Source organism: Sinocyclocheilus anshuiensis, unplaced genomic scaffold, assembly GCF_001515605.1.
Source record: "Sinocyclocheilus anshuiensis isolate Anshui unplaced genomic scaffold, SAMN03320099.WGS_v1.1 scaffold659, whole genome shotgun sequence".
NCBI classification, from domain to species: Eukaryota; Metazoa; Chordata; class Actinopteri; order Cypriniformes; family Cyprinidae; genus Sinocyclocheilus; species Sinocyclocheilus anshuiensis.
In genome coordinates, this window is record NW_015549698.1 from 409,783 (window position 1) to 434,159 (window position 24,377).

The 24,377-nt window shown below is 38.1% G+C and overlaps 2 protein-coding genes across 2 annotated transcripts in view; one reads left to right on the forward strand and one right to left on the reverse strand.

Moving 5' to 3' along the window:
- Positions 1 to 14,940, reverse strand: part of LOC107660503 (interphotoreceptor matrix proteoglycan 1-like) — a 17,508-nt gene extending 2,568 nt beyond the window's left edge. The window contains 19 exon segments of the mRNA XM_016449816.1: positions 578 to 763; positions 1,527 to 1,545; positions 1,548 to 1,736; positions 1,886 to 2,105; positions 2,434 to 3,140; positions 3,504 to 3,773; positions 4,091 to 4,315; positions 4,462 to 6,259; positions 6,724 to 6,782; positions 6,907 to 7,091; positions 7,229 to 7,249; positions 7,480 to 7,538; positions 8,474 to 8,623; positions 9,470 to 9,570; positions 9,654 to 9,700; positions 9,827 to 9,858; positions 10,981 to 11,147; positions 13,536 to 13,751; positions 14,561 to 14,940. Coding sequence (XP_016305302.1) covers positions 578 to 763; positions 1,527 to 1,545; positions 1,548 to 1,736; positions 1,886 to 2,105; positions 2,434 to 3,140; positions 3,504 to 3,773; positions 4,091 to 4,315; positions 4,462 to 6,259; positions 6,724 to 6,782; positions 6,907 to 7,091; positions 7,229 to 7,249; positions 7,480 to 7,538; positions 8,474 to 8,623; positions 9,470 to 9,570; positions 9,654 to 9,700; positions 9,827 to 9,858; positions 10,981 to 11,147; positions 13,536 to 13,751; positions 14,561 to 14,657 — 4,748 coding nt within the window. The 5' untranslated portion in view covers positions 14,658 to 14,940.
- A 2,906-nt stretch (positions 14,941 to 17,846) lies between these two features.
- Positions 17,847 to 24,377, forward strand: part of mei4 (meiosis-specific, MEI4 homolog (S. cerevisiae)) — an 18,383-nt gene continuing 11,852 nt past the window's right edge. Inside the window, exons 1-2 of the mRNA XM_016449842.1 lie at positions 17,847 to 18,021; positions 19,466 to 19,705. Coding sequence (XP_016305328.1) covers positions 17,991 to 18,021; positions 19,466 to 19,705 — 271 coding nt within the window. The 5' untranslated portion in view covers positions 17,847 to 17,990. The remainder of the gene's footprint in view (positions 18,022 to 19,465; positions 19,706 to 24,377) is intronic.

Below are 24,377 nucleotides of genomic sequence, written 5' to 3' on the forward strand. Positions count from 1 at the left end.
TTCTGCACGATCCTCTTGTTCAATATTCTCGGGGTCTGAATCTGGCTCAGATTGATGTGGCTATATTGACGCCATCCTTAACTAAACTGGAGCAGACGTAACTTTCTGCTTTGGCAAGGGGCGGGGCACTACTGAAATACCATCTAAGCTGTTCGCCAATCACAATTCACTGGGACAGCTAACCAATCACATCGCATTTCGTTTTTCGGAAGGCGGGCCTTCATCAAACCCGGAATTAATCGAGCCGTTTATGCCATAATGTAAATTATGTAAAAAATAATGCGTTTTTCAAACCACCAAGCATGAGAGCATGTTCTAGTACACCCCCAAAACAAATTCAAGACATTGTAAAAGAGCATAATAGGACCCCTTTAAGAAATAAATACTTTAAAAACTTAAAAACTTTTTTTTTTTAACTTTGAATTTTGAATTAGAATTTTTTTTAAATTTGTATATGTTTGACTAATCAGCATTTCAGAGATATTTTTTACTGTATGTTTTGTTATCTGTGATTACACAACAAATTATTTGACCGCAAAATATGTCAGAAAATCTGACGAAAAAAAGACCTGCTTACACTAGAGTTAGTGTCTTTCTGGTCCGTACACATTTCCTGCACATGTATAACAAGAGAGAAATGATGGCATAAAGAAAGGTGAGCGCGCCCACGAGGCACACTAGGGAAAGAAAGGGGTCTAGTGTCACGGAGACCAGCTCTGCACATCTCTCCCCGATAAATTGCCAGAATTTACCTACAGGACATCTAAAAGGGTCGAGAGAGACAGTTATAACATGCACAGTGGAGGATTATTCCTAAAGAGATCCATCAGAGCTACACAACATCATCCCTGTGTTTACATGTTTCTAAAGAACAAAGTAATTTCCTGATTTTTTTTTTTTAAGAAATTACCAAAAATACTGGAGTGCTGGCAAAAATATTAAGTTTGCCAGCATATAGTCAGAAACTTGATTTACCTAGTTAAGGTAAAAACCTAGATCTCACATTAGAGACAAGCATTCTATTCAATTCCAAAACAGAACTGAATTGCATTTAGATCATGGAATCTAACTTTTCATAGCTATATGTGACCCTGGACCACAAAACCAGCCATTAAAATTTTTTTTTTTTTTAAATAATTATCATCTTAAGCTTTCCATTGATGTATGGTTTGTTAGGATAGGACAATATTTGGCCGAGATACAACTATTTGAAAATCTGGAAACTGAGTGTGCAAAAATATCAAAATATTGAGAAAATCTCCTTTTAAGTTGTCCAAATGAAGTCCTTAGCAATGCATATTACTAATCAAAAATGAAGTTTTTATATATTTACGATACGAAATTTACAAAATATCTTCATGGAACATGATCTTTACTTAATATCCTAATGATTTTTGGCGTAAAAGAATAATCGATCATTTTGACCCATACAATGTATTGTTGGCTGTCTACAAATATACCCCAGTGACTTAAGACTTAAGCGACTTTTGGTCCAGGGTCACATATGTGTTTGTTCTCTGAGGTACCTGCAAGCGGCACCATGCCCGGTACAATCTCACACTCTCCTCCATTGAGACAGAAGTCAGGCTGGACCACGCAGAGGCTCCGACATGGCAGTCCATCCACCGTCACGTAGCCTGGGTCACATAAACATTGTGCTTCCTTTGTCCAGAGGTTTACCACGCATTTGGAAAACTCGTTGCAGGCAAGAAACTTGCAAGGGTCACCTTGATCAGCTAAAATGAAAGAAGAAATGGGACTCATCTCAATTGTAGCAGTTCTTGACCTTCTGTGAGAAATTCTGTCCATGTCCAGACAGACTGATGCAGTTTTGAAATGAACCAGCCAGCTGATGTATGATGCTTGCAAAGCCCAAGACTCTTACCTGGTTCTATGTCTAGGGAATGGCTGTCAACCTTTATGTCCAAATGCTGGGCTGCAGCATTACAAAACTCCTCCAAGACGTGCTGGACAGCCTGAGTAATGTTGTACGGCACAGACTTGGCAAATTTTGCCTTGCTATTGACCACCACACTTCCGTTTCTGAAGTTTAGAATCTCTAACTTCTTAAAGCCTGTTAGGTTAGACTGTAGATATGGGAGTAGCTGTGCACAGAGGAGACAAAAACATAGTTTATGTATGTCCACCATTCAAAATCCACTGGACAATTGCAGGAGTTAGCAGAAGGAATCTAAGCACAAATATTATCATACTGCAGAGTGTAAGTATAGTCTCGTTTTTAAAGACTGCATAGGCTATGCAGTGAAAAGCATTCAGATGAAACAATATGCTGATGTCCACCCATTCACTCATCACTATAAGAAACCGCTTTATGAAGAAAATAAAGAGTTGTATGTTTTCTTACTGTAATATCCCACTATTAATGAGGATGTTAATAAACCAGCCAACAGAAATTGAAAGAGCTGCACTCACCAGTTCAACAAATGTGTTTTCCAACGATCGGTATTCTGCAGAGCTCTTATTGAAAAGATCTTCAGAGAACAGCATGTTTGTGACACGCAAACTGAAAAACACAACTAGTTCTTTGTCTTTGTTAGCTGTGGTCATAGAAGGAGTTGTGAAATACTTTAGTGATGGCGCTCTTGTTGTCTCCAAGGGATATCCTTCATTTGGGAAAGAATATCCATTGTCATAACTCAAGAGATCAATGGTCTCAGTACTTACTACATCTATTTGGTCTAACTCTTTTAAATGAATAAATGGGTCTTCAGTTTCCACATCCAGCACGTGGTCATTTTCTGACTCAAATATAACATCCTCGGCAACAGTTGGTTGTGCTTTTTCGGTCTGTGAATCATAATCCTTTTCCAAAAATATTGGAGTAACGACTGATGCATCTGTTAGAACAACTTCCTGAGTTTCCACATTCAGCATTTTGTCATTTTCTGTCTTCGTAAAATCAACATCCTGGGCAACAGTTGATTGTATTTTTTCAGTTGGTGAATCATAATGCTTTTCTAAAGGTGTTGGCGTAACGACCGATACAGCTGTTAGCACTACTTCAAAACTGTTAAGGTCTGCAGGTGAAGTTGTCAAAGGTAGATGAGTTGCGTGTGTCTCCATGGGTTGTGATGCAGTCTCTTCTTCTACAAGGAGATCTTCTGTCGGAGTGTCTTCCTCTGGGAAATCATTAATGATAGATTATAAACTACATTTTAAATGGTGAAATAGTTGCACACTGAAATAGTTAATTTTGTGGATCAGTGTGGCTGTTCAGTAATAATCTTAATTTCTCTTTCCCCCAGTAGATGAGGTACAACTGCTTTCACTTCTGCACTTGGGGTCTTGTTTTCTTTTTGACTTTTATCCTGCCTCAACTCCAGTATCAAATTCTGTACTCAGATCTTGGATTGGGAACTGTATAAGTGGGTTTCAGATGATAGCTAAAACTTGGCTATCTTGTTACAATTTTCAAAATATTTCTGAACATCTCTTTGACCAAACAGTTTTATTGAGAAACACAGATGGCATGGATCTCTTACCCATCTCTGTGAGCTTTGGCTCCTCGGTATCTCCAACAACAGATGGTAACTCCTGGGCAACAGTTGATTGTACTTTTTCAGTTGGTGAATCATAATGCTTTTCTAAAGGTGTTGGCGTAACGACAGATACAGCTGTTAGCACTACTTCAAAACTGTTAAGGTCTGCAGGTGAAGTTGTCAAAGGTAGATCAGTTGCGAGTGTCTCCATGGGTTGTGATGCAGTCTCTTCTTCTTGTTCTACAAGGAGATCTTCTGTCGGAGGGTCTTCCTCTGGGAAATCATTAATGATGATATAAATTACATCTGAAGTGCAAAATAGTTAATGTGTGACAGTTCAGCAGTCATATCCCCTCAAATATTCTCTTATACATGAGATAAAAGATGTTCACCTTAAACAACTGCTGTCACTTCTGCACTCAGGTGTCTTATTTTCTTTTAGCCTTTTATTCTGCCTCAACTCCACGATCAAATTTAAATTAGACAGCCTGTAATGTTCTGTAATGAGAGCTATGATTGGGAGCATCTCTCTGAACATCTCTTTGACAAAACAATTTTATTGAGAAACACAGATGGCATGGATCTCTTACCCATCTCTGTGAGCTTTGGCTCCTTGGTATCTCCAACAACAGATGGTAACTCCTGGGCAACAGTTGATTGTACTTTTTCAGTTGGTGAATCATAATCCTTTTCCAAAGGGGTTGGCGTAACGACCGATTCATCTGTTAGCACTACTTCAAAAAGTGTTGTCAAAGGTAGATCAGTTGCGAGTGTCTCCGTGGGTTGTGATGCAGTCTCTTCTTCTTGGTCTTCCTCTGGGAAATCATTAAAGTTAGGTTGTAAATTATATTTGAAGTGCAAAATAGTTAAGTGTTTCAGATGACTGCTAAAACTCATTTTGTGAACATTTTCCATGTTAATTCTAAAACGTTTTTATTGAGAAACAGCGTAGATCTCTCACCCATCTCTTCAAACTGTGGCTCCTTAGTATCCCCAACAACAGATGGTAAGTCCTTATCTTTCTTCGAAGCTGATTCTGTGATCACTTCAGGTAGAGATTCTGAGGCACTTGATACAGTAGTGAAAACATCAGACACTTCTGGTCTTAGGGTTTTTCCCTCTGTAACCAGATCTGGTATCTCAAAAACTCCCTCAATAACCTCTGGTTTGGAGAGTTGATCCTCCACCCCAAAGTCTTCCACATGTTCAGGTTTACCAATGTCTGTGCCTGGTTGAACCCTGTCAACTGGCACAAAAGGCAAATTAGCACCTTCTTTGGGTTGGTAATAGTCAACATTCTCAACAAGGTAAGTTTCTGTGACAGAAATCTCAGGTGGTTTAATCTTAATCATCTCTGCAGGAGGTTTGGTTGAACCTTCAGTGGTTTTGGGGACCTCAATCGCGATCTCCACAGCAGGCTGTTCAGTTTTGACGCTGCCTTCATATTCTGTAACTTCAGCAGGTTCTGATTCATCAGCTTCTCTTTCAGGTTTCACCACCTCACCCTTTTCTGTTAAATGAAGTTCCTCCTTAGGTTGTCCTGTCTCAGTTTCTGGCCTTCTGGTTGCCTGAACGTCATCCACTTGTTTCACTTTAATCTCCTCATCAGTTTTATGCTCCTCAACATCTTCTTTCGATTCTATAATGACCTCTGGATCTGGCTCTAAAGCTTTTTCCTCGGGTTCTGATACTTCATCCTGGTTAGTTGATGTTTCAATCTCATCCTCTGGTTCTGGTAGCACAACTGTTCCCACAGGCTCTAATGTGCCATACTCAGCATGCATTTCTGTTACTACAGTCACTTCTTCAGGCTGTAATACCTGGTCTTCTAAAACAACAGCATCTACTTCTTCAGGTCGTAATACCTGGTCTTCTAAAACGACAGCATCTACTTCTTCAGGTCGTAATACCTGGTCTTCTAAAATGACAGCATCTACTTCTTCAGGTCGTAATACCTGGTCTTCTAAAACGACAGCATCTCCAGTTACATTGGTAGCTTTCTCAGGTCCAGATACTTCTACAGTTTCTGTTGTCACAACCTTTACCTTGGGTAAATCAACCTCAGACTTGGTCTCTTCGTTTGGTTCAGGCATCACCACTTTGGTCTCTTCTTCCTTTACTACAGTTCCAGTGTCCACTGGTTGAGGCACCTCTGGAATTTCATTAGAATCTGTCACTTCAGTTATTGGATCAATTGGTTCAGTTGAAGGTTGCAGGGTGATGCTAAAGTCAGTTGTGACAGCCAACTTTGGTTGTTCAGACCTAGGACTAACGGTTGTTGCAGTGGTGAACAAAATGTGGGTGGTGGTTACCGGGTGAAATGGGATGTTATCTTCTGGTATCGTGTTTAGACTAAAGTCACTATCTGGTGTAGGTTTCTCTGTAGTCTTAGGCTGTTCTTCACTCGGGGGTAATGCTGAGGCAGTAGCTGAAGATGTTGGAGCCGAATTGTAGTCTTTTTCAGCAATAACAACTGGCTTGCTGTCATCCTCACTAGGAGCTTCCTCTACTGGTGGAACTTGAAAAATCTCTGTTATGAGTTCACCAGTTTCCCCTTGAATAGTTTTAAGCTGGTGTATAATGACTGCGTCACTCTCAGGCTCAACTGTTTCTGATTCTGATTTTGTTGTTGTCGTGGTGCTGTCTGTGTCCAAAGTTGGTTCTACAATGGTCTCATCATCATCTGATGAAATTTGAACTTCAATCTTTGGTCCTTTTGTTGGAAAACTGAGGTCACCATATGAATCTTGATCAAAGGACTGCAAATGAACAGGTGTACAATTATGTTATTGCATTCAAAGATGTTATGTTAACCCTATCTCTGTTTCATAAACATATAAAATAAGTAACACAGAGCACAAAAGACTTAAAACATATAGTTCTGGTCCTGGATGCTGATTGGCTGATACGGCACTGCAATATACAATACACTAGCAGGTATGAAATCTTCCCCAGCTGCTGCATATATTACTATTAACCCTTAGTTTACACGTATATAGTTTACAAATATATCTTCTAGTGGATGACACTGTAATATCGTCATTAAAAGTTGTCATATATTTATTTTAATTTGGGAACAAAGAAGCAATAAATCTGTGCTGTGTGTCAGTATGGAAGGCATCACAGGCATTTCTCTGTGAGCTGTGCCCCTTTAGCCATGACTATATTGACAATATAGAATGGTCTCTTGTTCCTAATTGCGTAATTGTAATGCATTAGTCACCTCAGTTATAATGTCTTCAGAAACAGTCACAGGCATTCTCGTTGAAGGCTGGTCTTTGTCTGATGCGAGAAAATGTTTACACAACTTATAAATACTGTGATGAACTTATACAAGATAATCAAACAAGATTCTTTTTAAATAAATTGTAAATGGAAATACATATTTATAATTATATACATTTACCTGTCTCAAAGGTCAGTGAATTAAGATCAAGAAGAGATGCCTTTTTGCTCAGTGCTTTAACTATCATATCCTTCAGACTTGGTCCTGTAGATGAAACAGCCGTGCCAATGTCCAGATTTCCATCAGCACTGGAAGGTAAGGTAGTCTCAAATACAGCTGAGTAAACTGCAGATAGTCCTCCAGCTCTGGATAAATAGAAGCAATGTGCATTTATATTTATTCGTGTAGCAGACGTTTTATCGAAGCAATAGAAACGAAAGCTGATGTACACAAAGACTACACACATTATACAACACACAAAAACACATTATGTAACTTTTACCCTTTAGGTGCTTCTGCCTCACTTGCATGTATGACAGAAAACAGAAAATAATCAAATGCAACAAGTAATCAGACATGCACAAACAGCTCACTAGTGAAATGTGAAAGTTAACGGAAACAGGATACAAACACAGATAGGCTTATATTTCAGTGTGAATGTAAATTCCTATTTTCACAGCAGTAATTCAGAGCTCAGCTGATCAGTTGGTCACTGCTGCTATAATTAAAGTCATATTAAAAGAGTACGCCTACCTAATACTTAACACTTGGACATCCATAAATCCAGGTAGGTCATTAAAAGCATGTTGCATCTGCAAAAAACAAACAAGCATGCACTTTAATATCTAATGTTGCCCATCATATATGGGTGTAGCTATAGGCAAATGTATTAACCAGAACTGCACAATCATTAGGCGCCTTTCCATTACCCTTCAAATTGCGCAAATTGAAATTGCGAATTGAAAATACGCCTAATGGAAACGTGTCAATTTCGCAAAAATGCCCATATATCGCCAAAAAGTTTTTATGCTCGTATGAGGTGGTTTTTCAGGCAATGCGAAAAAGTAATAATTCGGTTTTTTTCGCATTTACAGGTCACATGGCGTATGTAAAAAGTAATATGATCGTTCTTCAATGTACTATAACCTCCAAGAAACACTTCTTACGTGGCTGCTCTCCAGTATAAGGAGCTTTCCCTATCATTAATGCTTAGACAAATTGCACTGCACACAGTGTGGCTCTGTTGAATAATCTGAGCCTCCTGCCCTCTAATAAAATAAAATTCAAGGGACTTACAATTTAAATACATCCATGGTTGGACGTTCTATTCTAATTTATTGATTTAACTAAACATTTTAGGTTGCAAACATTGTTAATGTTTATTACATCAGCTTAATATTGTATAAACTCTGTGTTAATTGATTTTTTTTATCTAGTTCCCAGCATGCTTTGCATAAGAATGCATAAGGAGAGTCATTGTTTTGTGTTGTGGGTGGCTATAAGGAAATAGACACTGTTTTGACTCTTTATCAGCCTTGTAATCATGTTAATTTACTCTTGCAATGATCATTTCTCCAATGATTTTAAGGCTTGCAGGAACAAATTAGCATGCAAATGGAGAAATGCCCAAATTACATATATTTATGAAAGGAAATCCGCAGACAATCACAGTATGTGTTTTTATGTGCACACTTTGATTCCTCAAAAACACTAAATTTTGGATCATTGTTTGGTTATTTTCACACACCTGATCCTGAAGATGCCTTGACAGGTCATGGTACTGAGGTGAATCGGTGTCTCTCAGTATCTCCTGATACCCATAGTCCATTAGTATAACGCTGAACTCTATGACCTGATGTACTGGCTGCTCAGGAACCACATTGTGAAGATCCAACTCCTACAAATGTATTACAAGAGCTATTTAATAATTAGTGCAAAAAACATGCAGAATTCCCCAAACGGTTTAAACAACTTTCCGGGTTAAATCTTTTATTTTAAACATTTTAACTGAAGAATTCATGCAAGTGCTACAATAAAAATTCTAAAAAAAAATACCATCATCCCTTCCTTCCACTAAACACCTACAAACTGTTCAGAGCATCCTTCTCTTTACCCCATCCTCCGCCACCACCTTCCTGTTCCTCATCTTCTAGTTCTGACTCTCACTCACATCAACAACACATCTCTCACTACTGAAAGGTTTCCTTTTGTATTTAAGCAGGCTTGGGTTACTCCCCTGCTAAAAACAAACAACATTTCATTCTACAGCAGTTGAAAAACACCAACTTGTTTCTTTCCGTCAAAACCCCTCAAGTTGTGTTCACTTAGTTATGCTTTCATTTACAATGACAACCTAAGATGCATGGTTAGGCTAAGCATTATTACAAAAGCATCGTTAGCCTATGGTGACATTATGATTGCAAGTTCTATTGTTTCCTGAAGAGGAGGTGTGTCTAAGTCATTCAAGTCACTACTCACTGAGGTGCATTAAGGTTCATTGTTTTGTCCCCTGTGTTCCAGTTGAACTTTACTAATCATTTTATTATTCATTTGTAAATTCCTGTAGATAAAAGTAAGCCAAGGCTTATTGACCTGGTGGTCGTGGCCTAAAATGAAAGCAGAGCAAAGGCTGCATATACTGTAAGCAATAAGTTGTCACTATATTTTAAAAATTAATTTCTATCAACCACTACTGCCCGTTTTGAAAGTACATGTAGTATGTTATGTAAATTGTGCTCCAGACCTGTGAGGCAGAAGAGGTGCCTGTTGTAGTACTGACAGTGCTAGACAGATCTGGGGGAACAAATTCTTCTACTGCTGCTTCAGTCAGGACTTCTTCTGAGCCTGAACAACAGAGATTGAGCTTAGCTGAACTTTCCAAAATGATGATAGCATCTCATTGAATACTAAAAACAATTCAACTATACCTTCCGTTCTTGGTGCTTCATCAGTTGTTGGCTCTTCAGTCATATTTCTATGAATTCAAAATGATTATGTATCATGATATTAAAATAACCATGGTTCACCATTTTTGTTATAGATGATTTGAAGATGTTTCTAGAATATTAAATAATAGTCGTGATTTCAAGTGCAGTCTCACCGTTCTAATTTTTCACTATTCATATTCACCCTCTGTAAAGGAAAAACAAACATATTACAAAACAAATTTAACTTAAACATTTAAAGGAATAGTTCAGCCCAAAATAAAAATGTACTCACCCTCAGGCCATCCAAGATGAAGATGGGTTTGTTTCTTCATCAGAACAGTCATCTTTAAGTCACCTTTATTTCTATAGCGCTTATACAACAGCAAAAGATTTGGAGATATCACTTGCTCACCAATGGATGCTCTGTAGTGAATGGGTGCCGTCAGAATGAGAGTCCAAACAGCTGATAAAAACATCACAATAATCCACAAGCAATCCACACCACTCCAGTCCATCAGTTAACATCTTGAGAAGCAAAAAGATGTGTTTGCAATTAACAAATCCATCAAGATGTTTTTAACTTCAAACTGTTGCTTCCAGCTAAAATATGAGCACTCTGTCAATAATATTGCTTTCTCCTGTGAAAACGTTGTCTCATCTGAATCAGGAGATAAATCTGCACAGATCAAGTACCGTTTACAAGTGAAAACAATCCAAAACAGTTCTTAATAAATTAGTTTGAAGTGAGAAACAACAGGGGATGGACTCCTTCTCTGGTGGAAGTTTGCACCCATATTTTGGCCAGAATGCATTAATGATGGATTTGTTGCATTCAGACATGTAAACATGTAATTGATGGTTGTATGGATTACTTTACTGTAATGGATTATTGTGATGTTTTATCAGCTGCTCTCATTCTGACGGCACCCATTCACTGCAGAAGATCCATTGGTGAGCAAGCGATGTAACTTTAAATTTCTCCAAACCAGTTCCGATGACAAAACAAACTCCTTTACATCTTGGATGTCCTGAGGGTGAGTACATTTTCAGCAAATTTTCATTTTGGGGTGAACTATTCCTCTAATTTTTGGCCATCTGACTAAAAACAGAGTTTGAATTAAGATGAGATATTCAGGGCAGCTCTTATTTCACAATCACCCATAGACACTGAAAAAAAATGGTAACCTAAAAATAGCAACATTTACATAAATCAGACATTTGATTTAATATAATTTATACAAACAAAACACATTTACACTGTATTCACAAAAAAGTATTATGACATCTTTTGAATGTACAGTATTGTGTGAATTTTTGATTAGTTTACCCTGTAGACCATGTCTATGTGTTCCTGTGAATTGCTGAAATCCATGGCGAGATCTGAGATACACATAGAGTCATGCTGGCATTTGTGGACCCATTTCTGGTACTCTGAGCTGCTGGGAATTCTGTCCAGAAAGATCCGGAAAGCCTCCCATACAGCCTCCTGGCAAACTGACAAGGTCAACAAATAAGTGTTCAGATGAGAAAATTCACAGCATACATTACAGTCTTTCTGGATCTGTTTTGTAGTAAAATATATTTTTCTGTTTTGCTAAATTGCAATGAAATAAAACTGAAGTCATACAACAGAGGTATTTCATTAATTCATATTTCATAAACAATTACTTGTCTTATTTTGATTAATTATACCCGTTTATTCTCTGTAGATTATATTTTCTGCCTTCAACTGCCTTGGTATATTTCTCTAAATTTAAATACACTTCTCATAGATGGATCTATTTCATGACTAACTGTTTATTTATTTATAATTAATAAACCTGTCACGATCACCAGCTGGAGTGCCCATGAGCTCCACCTTGCTTTGCCTATGTGTTTTTGATCTTAGACTGTTTCCGTGTTTTGATTGTTTGCTGCCTGCCCTGACCTTGCGCCTGTTCATTGGATTACTCTCTTGGATTATTCTTGGATGTTATTGTTTGCTGGTGATTTCTGACCACACTCTTTTTAATAAAGCTAGCATTTGGATCCACAAATCTGGTGTCATGACTCCCACATTACAGAAGCATTTGACAGGGTTTACCACTTAATTTTAGAAAGTTTTTTTTTTTTTGTAATCTTTTTTTCTCTCTCTCTCTAGCACCTACACTTGAAAAGAGCATGTCATTGAATACGTTTATGTAATTCGAGCATAGTTGTACTGCAAATTTGAACATACCACTTGTTTGATGTACTGTTTTTTCATACTATATGGTAGGAAGGCATGTATTTTATTGTGGTTACTTTCATGATGTACTTACAATGTGAAATAAAATGGCTTGCAAGTTTTTGGTCTGTCTATGTCTATGCTACCTATTCCCAAATTGTCACTTCAAATTACTAGCTATGTTTCCATCCAAAGATGCGAATTTAACTTATGCGCAAAACTGGAATATCGCATAAAACATTTGGGAATAAAGCACTGTTTCCATCCAACGAGTGAAAGAGAACAAAATTGTCACTTCCTGAAAAACTGGCACTAAATATCACTAAGAAAACTAGGAGAAACCAGTGAATATAATAATTTTCATATGTAATAAATGACGAGCTTCAGAGAGAGCAGACGAAACACAATAAATGCGGTCATTGCTTTTAGAGGTGGATGCTGCTGTTTGGGAACGCAGTCGTGTAAGACAATTATACAGAAATGCTTTGATGACAGACTTTCCTCAGGCATTTCAGAACGACCAAAATAACATATAGATGCTGTGAGCGAGATCGGTCTGCTGGTTAGTCAAGTTATCCCGTCTCATAGCGCAAAGTCACATGACTTTTTCAATGCGCATGGTGGAATTTATTCGGAATTTAATGTGTTTCCATCATAGTTTATGCACATTTTTTCTTATCGGATAAAAAGTTTATCCTACTCAGTTGTGCGCATACGTTTTTTATGCACATTTTTAGAATGTATGCGCATCTTGGTGTTTCCATCCAGCGGTTTTTTATGCGATAATCCAAAATGCGCATAAAAATAGGTGGATGGAAACATAGCTATTATCCGTTTGATACGGGTATGTCCAGTTTTTGGAGCACATAACCTAAATATTTATTTTCTCACTTTCACTGAAAAGGGAAACTGACAACGACGCTTTTGTTTGTTCTTTGTTAATGGCAAATGTATTTAAAAAATCAAAGCTCAACTGGTATGAAATATCTAATGTAAGTGAAAAACACCATTAAAGACAAGGCCAGCAGTACTACTACTAGCACATGCTACAGGCAAATATTTTATATTTAATAATCTTAAAACATTTAACTCATCTATTTTCATGTTTAATCTAAAAGCATGATTTAATTACATTTACATTTACATTTAGTCATTTACCAGACGCTTTTATCCAAAGCGACTTACAAATGAGGACAATAAAAGCAGTCAAAACTAACAAAAGAGCAACAATATATAAGTGCAAATGACAAGTTAGCCGTTAGCCTAACGCAGTACATGTAGCAAGGTGCATATATATATATATATATATATATATATATATATATACACACACACACACACACACACAGAAAAACAAGTAGATAGAATAGAAGAAGAAAAAAATAGAAAGCTAATATTAAATAATTAATTAACTGACCTACATTTGAATTTAAATTCACAAGTCGGTAGTCTCCTTTATCTGACACACCCATTTCAAGTCTTGGAGTCTTTACTAATGAGCTGATGACCTGAATCGGGTTTGTTTGATTAAGGGGACATACAAAATGTATGAGTTTCGAGGGCAGCTTCCAGGAATTGGGTTGAGAGCCACTGCACTAAACAGAGCCATTGGAGCGTTTGGGTGGTTAAACTTTCTAACACAGAAAATATTCCTATGTTTTACAGCCATGAGTTACCTCTCAGTGTGTAGTATGTTTGGTGGCTTGCTATGACTTCCCTCATCGTCTCCTGCGGACATACTTTCACCTCTGAGTGGAAGAAGTCTGACCTCTTGATGCGATGCTTTTCCATTTCAAATATAGTCCTGATCCCTGAATTCTGCTTTGGTGGGTTTGGCAGGTTTGTTAAGCTGATAGTGTGAAGGGTCTCTGATGGATTTAGCCTGCTTCGGTCTGTGAGAACAACAACAAATATTAATTCGTCAAAAATAAAAGGTTAGTAACTTTTGTAGTTTGCCATATTTGTGCTAAAATATTCTTTAGGCGGTTGATATTTCACAGCTCTCAAAAGTCCTATGGGCTTTCAATTCACAGTCTTTTGCCAAAAATAGGGTATTATGCAACGCTAACAGATTAGTTTCTTCACTCCTGCTTGAAGGTCATTAAATGTTTTAGTGAAAAGAGCAAGCAAATGTACATTCTGAAAATAATTCTGGAATTCCAAAAAATTCCATTTTTTTTGCATTTGCCTTATAGGTCAATTTTTTATTTTTTTTATTTTACACAATTTAGCTCAGGCCAATCTGAGGACACAAATTGTGTTGTTATTTGGTGGTAGAGGGCACTACTGGGAAAAAAAGAGTAAATGATGCCCACATGATCTAATCTTTCAAATTTATGGTAATTTTCTCCACTCTCCAGTTCTCTTCACTTCTATAGTCGTTTGCGTGGCTATATTTGAAACTCGTCGGTGTTTTACACTTACAGTAAATGAAAACAACTTAAAACACAATTACATGTTATCCATCAAAACAACATTTTGGAACCTTCTACACATTGAAAAAATATATTGGTGTGTCCACTATAGAACTATAGAAATATTTCATATTTCTTTGATAGGTCACAATACTAATCACAATATATGCCCAAAAGAGCGTCCTCATTCTTAACTGTAACACTACACTGTAGAAATCAGCCATTTACAAATTTAAACCAAAATGACCGTCTCATCTACATCTTGTGATAAACGTTAACTTTGTTACCTTGAATTCCTGTGACGGACACAATGAAGAAGAGCAGTGTGAAGAGATGCCCACATTTCAAAGACATGCTGACTTCAAGTCTTACATCTAACCCCATGCTGTATTGAGACAGCACAAGACTTCAGGTGCTAAGTCCTTTTTCGAAAAGCAGGAAACGGCATCATGGTCCCTGACCTTGTAGGCAAGCACTGAGACCTGAAAATGCAAATGGAAAATGGAAATGCAGGAAACTGGAAATGAAAACCGATTTTCGTGTCGGACAGAAGACAAAACTGTAAATGTAAAAAGCAGAACGCAAGAGAGAGCGGGGTACTGATAAACGATACTAAGACTACTAAGGTGCAGTCTTGGTGTAGAGGCATGACATTGTGTGACAGATTACGGTGAATGAGTTAAAAAAGCGAGATCTGTTTCTGGAATAATCTGATTATCTGATTCTCAGACATAATCCCCACCTCATCCAATTAGTGGCTTTTCCATTCAAGCATCTGTCACCTGCAGTGCCAGCTCAATCCCCCAATTCATCTTGGGCTGCCGACCCGTCGCTGACCTCGGGAAGAAGCAGGGCTCACCCCGGTTCTGTTGCATGCAGTCAGGCCTCCCATGTGAGTGCATGTGTGGACAGAGCTGCCAATGATTTCTGACCTTATTGCTGGGTTTAAAGTGGGTGTCCTTTCTCAAAAATGCATGCTATTTAAAGCCTGTTGAGTCTTACTGCTTTCGAACTATGACCGCCATGATAGGTACGAGTGGAGGAGAGTAATCACCACTTCCATTGACGGTCCAAAGACTTAGTCTATAAATACTAAAGCCTTGGCATCTGATGAAGTGCATGCTAATTCACTGCTGTTTTTTTTTTGTTTTTTTTTTTATCAGTCCACAAATCAATCCAATTTTCATGGCCAAGGAATACTTTCTTTAATCTTTTCAGTCTTTAAATAGCAATGCTGTAATATAATTTTATATAATATTTTAAGTAATATTTGTAATACGTAATATAGTTTGTGTATATGCACCTGTTTGATCACGGTAAAATTGTGAGGTCGGTAAACGGTTTGTGTTGTTTAAGAAAAAATGCAGTCCTTTGCATCCCAGTTTGAGTCCATTTTATTTGATATTTTATTTCATCTTTAGATGACACTCTGATCAGAGGTGCAGGCTGGATTGTATTTACAGGAACACTTTAAATGACGACAGAGAGCTTACACTGTAAAAAATGACCGTGAATTTAACGGTAAAAGACTGTAAAAATGCTACAGTAAAAACCTGTTAAATGGTTAATGGGAAATTCTCCTACTATATAAGGTGAAAAACTGTATTGGACATTATAAGTAATTTTACGGTAGTATACTGTTTTTGGAAGTGAAAAAGACCGCATAATTTACAGTGAATAACCGTAAATTGACATTCCCAGAATTCCCTGCGTTACATTTCAAATTTGATGTTTTTTTGTTGAAATAACTATGTTTCTTCTTAGTTTTTTCTTATCAGTTTTGTATATTAGGGTTGTATGTTACACCTAATGTTGTTAAATGAATGTTTATTGCATTATTTTAGTTTCATATGTGTTACCATTATGGAGTTTAGTGTTTGTGTGAATGACACTGTGCACCTTCTATATATGTTATTATTTAAAAGCTTCTTGTGATGGGCTTTGGTTCATCATGTGACTTTCTCATCACCTCCTGCATTTGGTGGTTATCAGTGTATTACAAAGGTACAAAACAGATTTCAGTACTTCAATAGGTTGATATATTAACATTATTTCAGTAAATTTAAGTTAAATCAGTAAAACCTAAAATGTTGCTACCGTATTTTTTACGGTAAAATTCCAGCAACCACAGCTGCCGGGTTTTTACCGTAATTTTTTTAACAGTGTACGTCATGAGATGCTGAGGATGTCAACGCGACTCTGACCCAGACTCCAGGGTTACACTGACTGATACTCGTGTGTCCATTTCCGTCAACATATTGCTCAGTTTTTACACTGCTTGACTGTTTGAAAATTAAAGCAAGTGTGTAACAGCAATCACGCAATAATTTGTGCTTCATCATTATAGTCCACGCAAAGTACATAAATCTTACAATTGTCTCTCTGCATCAGCAAAATGAAACAAACAAACAAACCAAAAATCTGTCTGTTGATTTAATCCCACTGTGTAAACAGAATTCCTGATAAAGGGCTAATGACATTTTGTAAGGAAGTCTAATCCGATTGAACTGTCTTGTTTTGAAGACTGGAGAGCTGCTCTCTGTCTGGTCAGTGCTTTATTGCTCAAGTACTTCCGTTATTATGTATTCCATTGTTCCATCATGAATTCTATTGATAAGATGCAGCCTTTGCTTCAGTCTATTAAGAAAAAATTGTGTCAATTAAAAACATAAATCCTTACGATTATTCATGCTTTTTGACCTCATGGCACTTTATGACCTTTAGAAAAAATGCAAACAAGATGTATATTGAGGACAACATACATGAAGGCGTTTTTTTTTTTTTTTGCTCTAAAATGATTTCGTAGTCAGACTGTGTGGCTGTGTGATCATTCACTGTTGCCAACAAATATTCTGCAATCAAACAACTGCTAAAGCTACACACAAAACAGAATCATGTAAATCTACTAAAAATGGTTTTACCAAACACAGACCTATAGAGTCAAACGTGTGTGAAATAAACTGAATTTTCCCCCCTAAACAACAATGGTGGAAATAACACAAAATTAGCAGTGCATGCACATTAAAATATGAATGTATATGAAAATATATCAATTATAGTTAGCAGTTACACGTAATTTCTGAATGCACATTAACTAATGATTTATTAAGCATTTAGTCATATAAGGTTTTGACCTAAAGTCACATTAGACTACAGTAACCCTCAACAGACCTATGAACGTTTAACATACATGGGAAACAGCGCCGTCTAGTTATAGATGTCAGCATAACAATACTTGACAGCTCTTCTCTCTTGTCTGGTTTAGTGGTCTAGGCATGGATTGTTTACTGAAAGATAATAGGTTACCGTTTAAACCCCCAAAGCGCTGAACGTTGTGCTTTGACTGTAGAGAAAAGGAACAGCAACCGTTGTTTGACGGTAATTTATACCTAAATAATAACACTGAGAAACTGTAGCAGCCTTTATATTGTGCACTTTAAATTGCGTTCACTGAAAAGCTAAAAACGTGTGAAATATGCTTTGACCCAACGCGCCTGTCCAATTAAATAGCCGCAGTTTATTTTGTAATGAATATTCATTAGAATGGGCGGAGTAATTTCGAGGGGGCGTGTCTGTTCTGTTGAACGTTGACTGTTTGATTACACTCTCGTCAATTAGAAGTGATTTAACAATGGATTTTCTAGAAAATTGCTCTTTTCGACGTTAATTTGACATGTATCAAGCGTCTCAGAGTGACATCCTAATGTTTGGAGAAGAATGGAGGACAAATCTGCCTCAGATTGTGAAGGTAATATCACTCAGGAACGTTATACAGGTTAATAGGTTAATGATATTCTAGGCCGATAACCCTACAAAACGTTGGCACAGTCAAAGCTGTTATTGAGTTTTTAAAGTGATTATTGGATGGTAAAATGCATCAAACGTGTTGCTGCAAAAGCGTTTTAAGCACCGTCCCACATTAGCTAAAATAGTTAATTGTGGACATTTACTGACTGCATCTGCGCCGTTACACTGAACTGTTCCAATCGTCAACATGTTGTTTCTTATTAATCGACTTTTTCAGTTTACTGGAGTTGGAGTTGTTTGAACTAACGGTACATATTTTTGGCGCCGCCTTATGCAAGGCACGTTTATTCATATAACGTTAGCACATTTCATACACAACGGTAAGACATTTTGAAAACATTTTTTTTTTTAACATATTTTTTTTTAATAAAAAAGCATTTAAAATAATCACAACAATAAAAGCAAATAATAAAAAACTGATTTAAAATTAATTCAAACCGTTAAGAATAAAAACGTCTAACTATGGGTTGCATTAACGCTAAAATCAGACTCCCCTGTTTGAATGAAACCTTGGTATTTCTGACTTGATCCTAATAATCTGAATGGTCTGTTAGGTTTATATTCAGTTCGCATATCTGCAGTGTATTGAGGTCCGAGGCCACTGAGCCTTAGTTGTGTTCCTAATCATTCACTGAACTTGCACTATACACTATAGGTGTGCACCATTCACTGATATATAGATAGAATATAATAATAATAGAAGATTCAGGACAACAATATATATATATATCAGATCACAATAGAAGTCATTTAAAGTTACCTTTCCGATAGAACAGATCTATACATTGTTCTTTTATTAAGCAAACTAAATAGCCGTATGTTATTTATCTTATTTACACGACGGCAACTGTGTATATTTATTATATAAATACAAACACATGCATGTATATATTTAAGAAAATATGATATGTTTATATATTAAATATATTTATGTATAATATAAAATATAAGAATATAAATATATAAATGCATTGCGGCAGAAATATATTGCTATTGTTGAGTAGAATGTATGTAATAGGTTGCTACTACTACTACTAAAATTATTAAAACCTTCTTTTTAAAGAATAATCATACAATATTTCTTCAGTGTTTTAATTGTAATATTAAATTAACTTTATTTTCCAAAAAATAAAACATTTCATAGGGCCCTAAACATGTAATTTTTGTTGAATTTTTAATAAATTGATGTTAAATTGTTTTACGATTTTAGTTTCATGATTGTAATTAATTAAACATGCTTTTTGAGTAATACAATTTAATTTAACCATTAAAAAGGAGTCCAGAAAAAAAAAAAATTACTCCTGCGCTGCTTGTGTCCAGTGTGGATGTGATGTCAGAAGTGGTCTAGTTCTTGCTTACGATGAACTGTTGCATGATCTCTGTAGGAGCGCTGAGCTGGTACATGAGAGTCTCTAAACTGGCCGTGGCCGTGGCTGTGATTAAGATCAGCCCATCGGGAGGAGCCAGACAGTTCACTGAATCTCTGGCTGACAGACTCAGACAGCAGGATGAAGGCTGGAGGTCTACAGCTCGAAGTCTTTATGAAGATGTGCTGCGCCTCAGACAAGAGCTGCTGCTCGCTCGCTTACTGTTCAAGAAGAAGAGTAATGACGGGCCAGCACATGGTAGGACTTTATATCCATCTGTTTCAGGCCTGGAAATTCAAAACAATTTATCAAATCTTAAATTTTTTTTTAATGAATAATATGCCTTTACCTGTGGAAGTCCTAAGGGATCAAGGATTATTATTGTTTTTCTTTCTTGTTTTCTCGTGATATCGACATAACAAAAGTTGTTTTCTCATTATCACAACTTAATATTTTTTCGTGATCTTGACATAGCATATGTTATTCTCTAAATTACACAACTGCGACACTAGGTGGCCGTATATAACTCAATATAACTGATAGAGTACATATCCACCTTACTGTGTTAGTTCATATTGGCCCCAAACTGTGTTTGGGACTGAGTGAAGACCTTTGTATTGTGCAATATTGGGTTCATTACTAACAAGTAATTAACTTGTAATTGTTAAATGCTTGAATCAATATGATTATTTTGCTTGAAAGTGTCGTTACTTCCTTAATCCTTATGCATGACTCCTCACAGTTTCAATAGCGCAGTAGTGTTTGGTGTGATACTAAACTTAATGCTTATTAAAACTAATGTTGATGTCACTGTTTAGTATTCTGTTTGCAGCTATCTTTATTTTGTGCATCTTTAAATTTAATAAGTGGGGATTATGTTTATCTAGGACGTGCTTCAACGACATATTTTATGGTTTGTATTTATAATGTGCATTTTGTTCTTATCTTAATCTTATATTTTTAATAATTAAACGTATACACACACACACACACACACACACACATACACACACACACACACACACACACACACGCACACACACATACACACTCTTCTCAAACAGCATCCCAAGCTTGTAATGCACAAGATATTAGTCACAGCCTATTCTACATGGCAAATAAAAATCACAAACAAATGCTTGCTTGCAGTACAATACATTATTCATGTACTGTAGACTTTATTATTAAGCAAGCAAACTGTTTTAATTACAGATGAAAATGGGGTGTAGAAAGGTTTGCAATCAGATGACTAAGACCCTGTTTATACTTGGCATAATATTAGTGCGCGATAACTCCCGCTCATGTTTTGATGCTGACAGAGGGATCTGCCCATTTACCCTCCTCTTGACGTAATCAGCTCCACGGGTGGGGGGTAATCTGGTCAGAACAGGTCGAAAAGGGACGGATTAAAATGCCAGGCGTTAACAGGTATGTCTTTATTATTGCCCACTTGTGATCCGATCGACCAAAACGCATCTTAAAACCAAGTGTAAACAGGGCCTAAAACACCTACAGAGGTGGTCAAAAACCCATATGACCACACTTAGGGCCTTGACGGTGGCAAATTTTTACCACCGCGGTGGTAATGGACCAACTACCGGACACGAGTGGCGCGGTGCGACACTACAGTACTATATGCAATACTATAGAACTCATTATAATCAGTAATGCTACACTGGATGCGGTGCGACACGACAAATCCCCGACAGTAAACTGCCTCGTTCTATTTATGAGGTACTGACACAGAGTTCAAATGTCCTGTAGACACAGACTCAACCTGTTGCGATGCGGCGGTGTCGTGTCCGGTGTAGACACGGTTCACTGTTCCGCCACCGAGCAAGCGCCGCATTAACTCCTCGTCTGCACGCCCTCTCTTTGAAATAGGAATCGTTCCCACATTTCTTGTTAACATCTACCATTTATCGCTATCTCGTTTGTATTTGGCTAGTTTGGAGAAAGCCTCACCAAACCTGACCAGCCAGGCGTTTGCGATGACGGGAACTTGAGAAGACACTTGTACAAATGCGGATGGGTGACATGAATGGAGATGGCTCCAGATCGGCAATGTAGTATTTGGTTTCCCAACAAGGTCCGTCGCCCAACACAGAATTAATTTGCTGAATGCATAAACTGTATTTTCCTGCGCTCAAACCTGCTAATCTAAAGGAAATGCTGTGTATGTCGTTTGAGATCATTTGTGAATTACCATAGACTTATAGTCTAAATAAAACAATTTGCAACTATTACTTAACAGTAATTTAAGTAATATTACTCTTATTACTTATTATCGTATACAAAACTTCGTATTATGCTTGTTATAGAGTGCGTGATGTCACGTGTACTATTGCTGGTGGCAACCGACCACCGCGGTGACGCGGTTGTCACAGCAACCGTCACAGCCCTAACCACATTGCATTTGTAATGGAAATGCTATCCGTCCTGAATGCGTTTCGAACTACAGAGAAGCTGCGTTTACTCACCGCTCTGTCACTCAACATTTTATCATGCTGCACATGTTATGAGGAAGTGCAGCAAGCAAAGGGATTCAAAATTCACTGCATTGAACCAAAACCACAAATTACAATGGAAATTGCTGTTGCTTTGTTGATCCTTTTCGTTACATCACTTCCTGTTGGCTCATAAGTTGCATAACATAAGCCATAACATGGCTTGTCAGTTTTTGTATTTATGTGTGGCACTTGGCCTTTCATGAAAGTGATCTAGCGTGTGACAAAATAAGTGGGGAGATTTTTGCCAAAAAAGATCAGATCACAAATCTGCCCCAAGTGTATGTCTTAGTGAGGTCAGGTATATTCTCAGTGACCTCAGCTACCTCACTCAATAGCCGATACATTTTTGACTGTGTGGGAATTAGTACAGAAGCATTCCATGCAGAATAAACACACTTTAGAAACATTTACTTCCTGTAAGTGATAAGACTGCTAAACAGCCACACTGAGTTTCCCTTGACTCCGCCTCCAGCCTCTAAGTCCCGGACTCCGCCTCGGCTCGTGGACCCGTCGGCTCCACCATTGCTCCTAGCTCCCTCCTCTCCGCCGTGGCCCGGCAGTCCACTAGCTCCACCGGGCTCCCTCGTCCCTCCGGCTCCGCCTTGGTCTGGCATCGACCATCCTGCGCCTCGGGACTCCACTCCTCTGGCTTCTCCTTGTCCCTCCGTCTCTCCGGCTCCGTCAGGCTCCTTCATCCCCTTGGCTCCACCTCAGTCGTCTGTCGCTCCGGCTCCACCGTGGCCTCCCGGATCCACATCTTCGCGTCGGTCGCCGGCGCCATCGGCTCCGCCTAGGACCTCCGGATCCTCCCCGTCGCCCTGGCTCATCGCCTCTCTGTCTCCGCCTCGGGCTCCTCCACCACCTGCTACACCTCCACTGGTCGGGCCCCTGGAGTCGGCGGCCATTCCTCCTCCATGGCTCCTCCCTCCGTCGGCTCCACCGTGGGCCATCATTATGGCTGTGGCCTGGGTCCAGCTGGACTCCTCCTGCTCCAAATCCCTCCTGTCTCCTCCCTGGACTCTGTCTGCCGGCCCCGTCCCGGGTGTCCGTCCTCCTGTTGTTCGACGGTGCGAGGACGCACCTTCCGGGAGGGGGGTGATATGTTAGGATTATGGGCCTGTGTGTGTGTGTTTTGCTCCCTGTGACCCAGTTTCTTCCCTCATGTTGATTTGCTAATTTGATTCCAGGTGTGTCTCCTTAGTCCCTCGTTATCCTGTGTTTAAAAGCCCCAGTCCATTCAGTTAGTGTTTGTCGGGTCTACTTGTTGGATTGTGTGTTATTCCCCTGTTATTTCTTGGATTAAAGACTGTTTTTGTCTTCCATGTCTCCTCGCTCCGCGCTCCTCGCCATCACAGATCGTGACATTAAGTACAAGTACTGTTACATTGCTGAAATAATACTCAATTACAAGTAAAAGTACTGGTGCCAAAAATACAAAATACTCTTCTCAAAAACTACTCAGAGTACTAGTTACTTTTTAGCCAGCGATACTTCATGAATTACCAAAAAAATATTCATTTATATCAAAGATCTATGTGGATAATAGCTACTTTGAACAAAACTCACTTTTATCTTATTGACAAAGTACGTGAATTAGTGGTCACGATACAGAAATGTCTAACTTCAATACCTTGAAAAATATAAATATTAAAGTACCCATGAACCGGCAGTTGCAGCTGACTTCAGTGTTGTGATGTACTTCCGAGTGAAACGAAATATTGAATAAAGGGCGAGGTTTTATTGTGGTGCACCTCCACTCCACCTCTTGCTCATAGCAGATTCACGGTTGGATAGGAGTGGTTAAGAATATCTGCTTGTTACGTTTGACATCACTCTTCACCGCTTCTGGGTCCTAATGCTCTGCCAGACGCCCCAAGAAAACAACAGACTGTGCTAATATACACCCAAGATGTCATGTAATGCTGAAAAATTATAACCCTAACCTTTATCTCCATACTGAAATCCCAGATGGCCAGACAGTGATTCAGCTAAAATATTAGTGTCTGAGACACTGTGAGCACGGAGACTGTAGTGTGCACAGCAAATTTTTAAATGCTTAGTTTAAATATGTAATATTAATTAAATAGTGCTCATAAATGGCTGTTGAGATAGTAGTATTCTCAAGTGAAATGAGTAGAGGCATGGACCTGGAAACAGCAGTCCTTACATCATGACTTAACAAGAGGATCCTCCCCAAGCTGTCAAACTGACGTCATCAGAGCAAGAACGTCAATCCAAAGCGGAAACAAATTTTCAGTTTTTGATTAAAGATTATGACGGCCTACAATTTTTTTTTCCTGGTGTATTGACTTGCACGGTTTAAAGGGGTCATATGACGTTGCTAAAAAGAACATTATTTTGTGTATTTGGTGTAATGCAATATGTTTATGCGGTTTTAGGTTAAAAAAAACATAATTTTC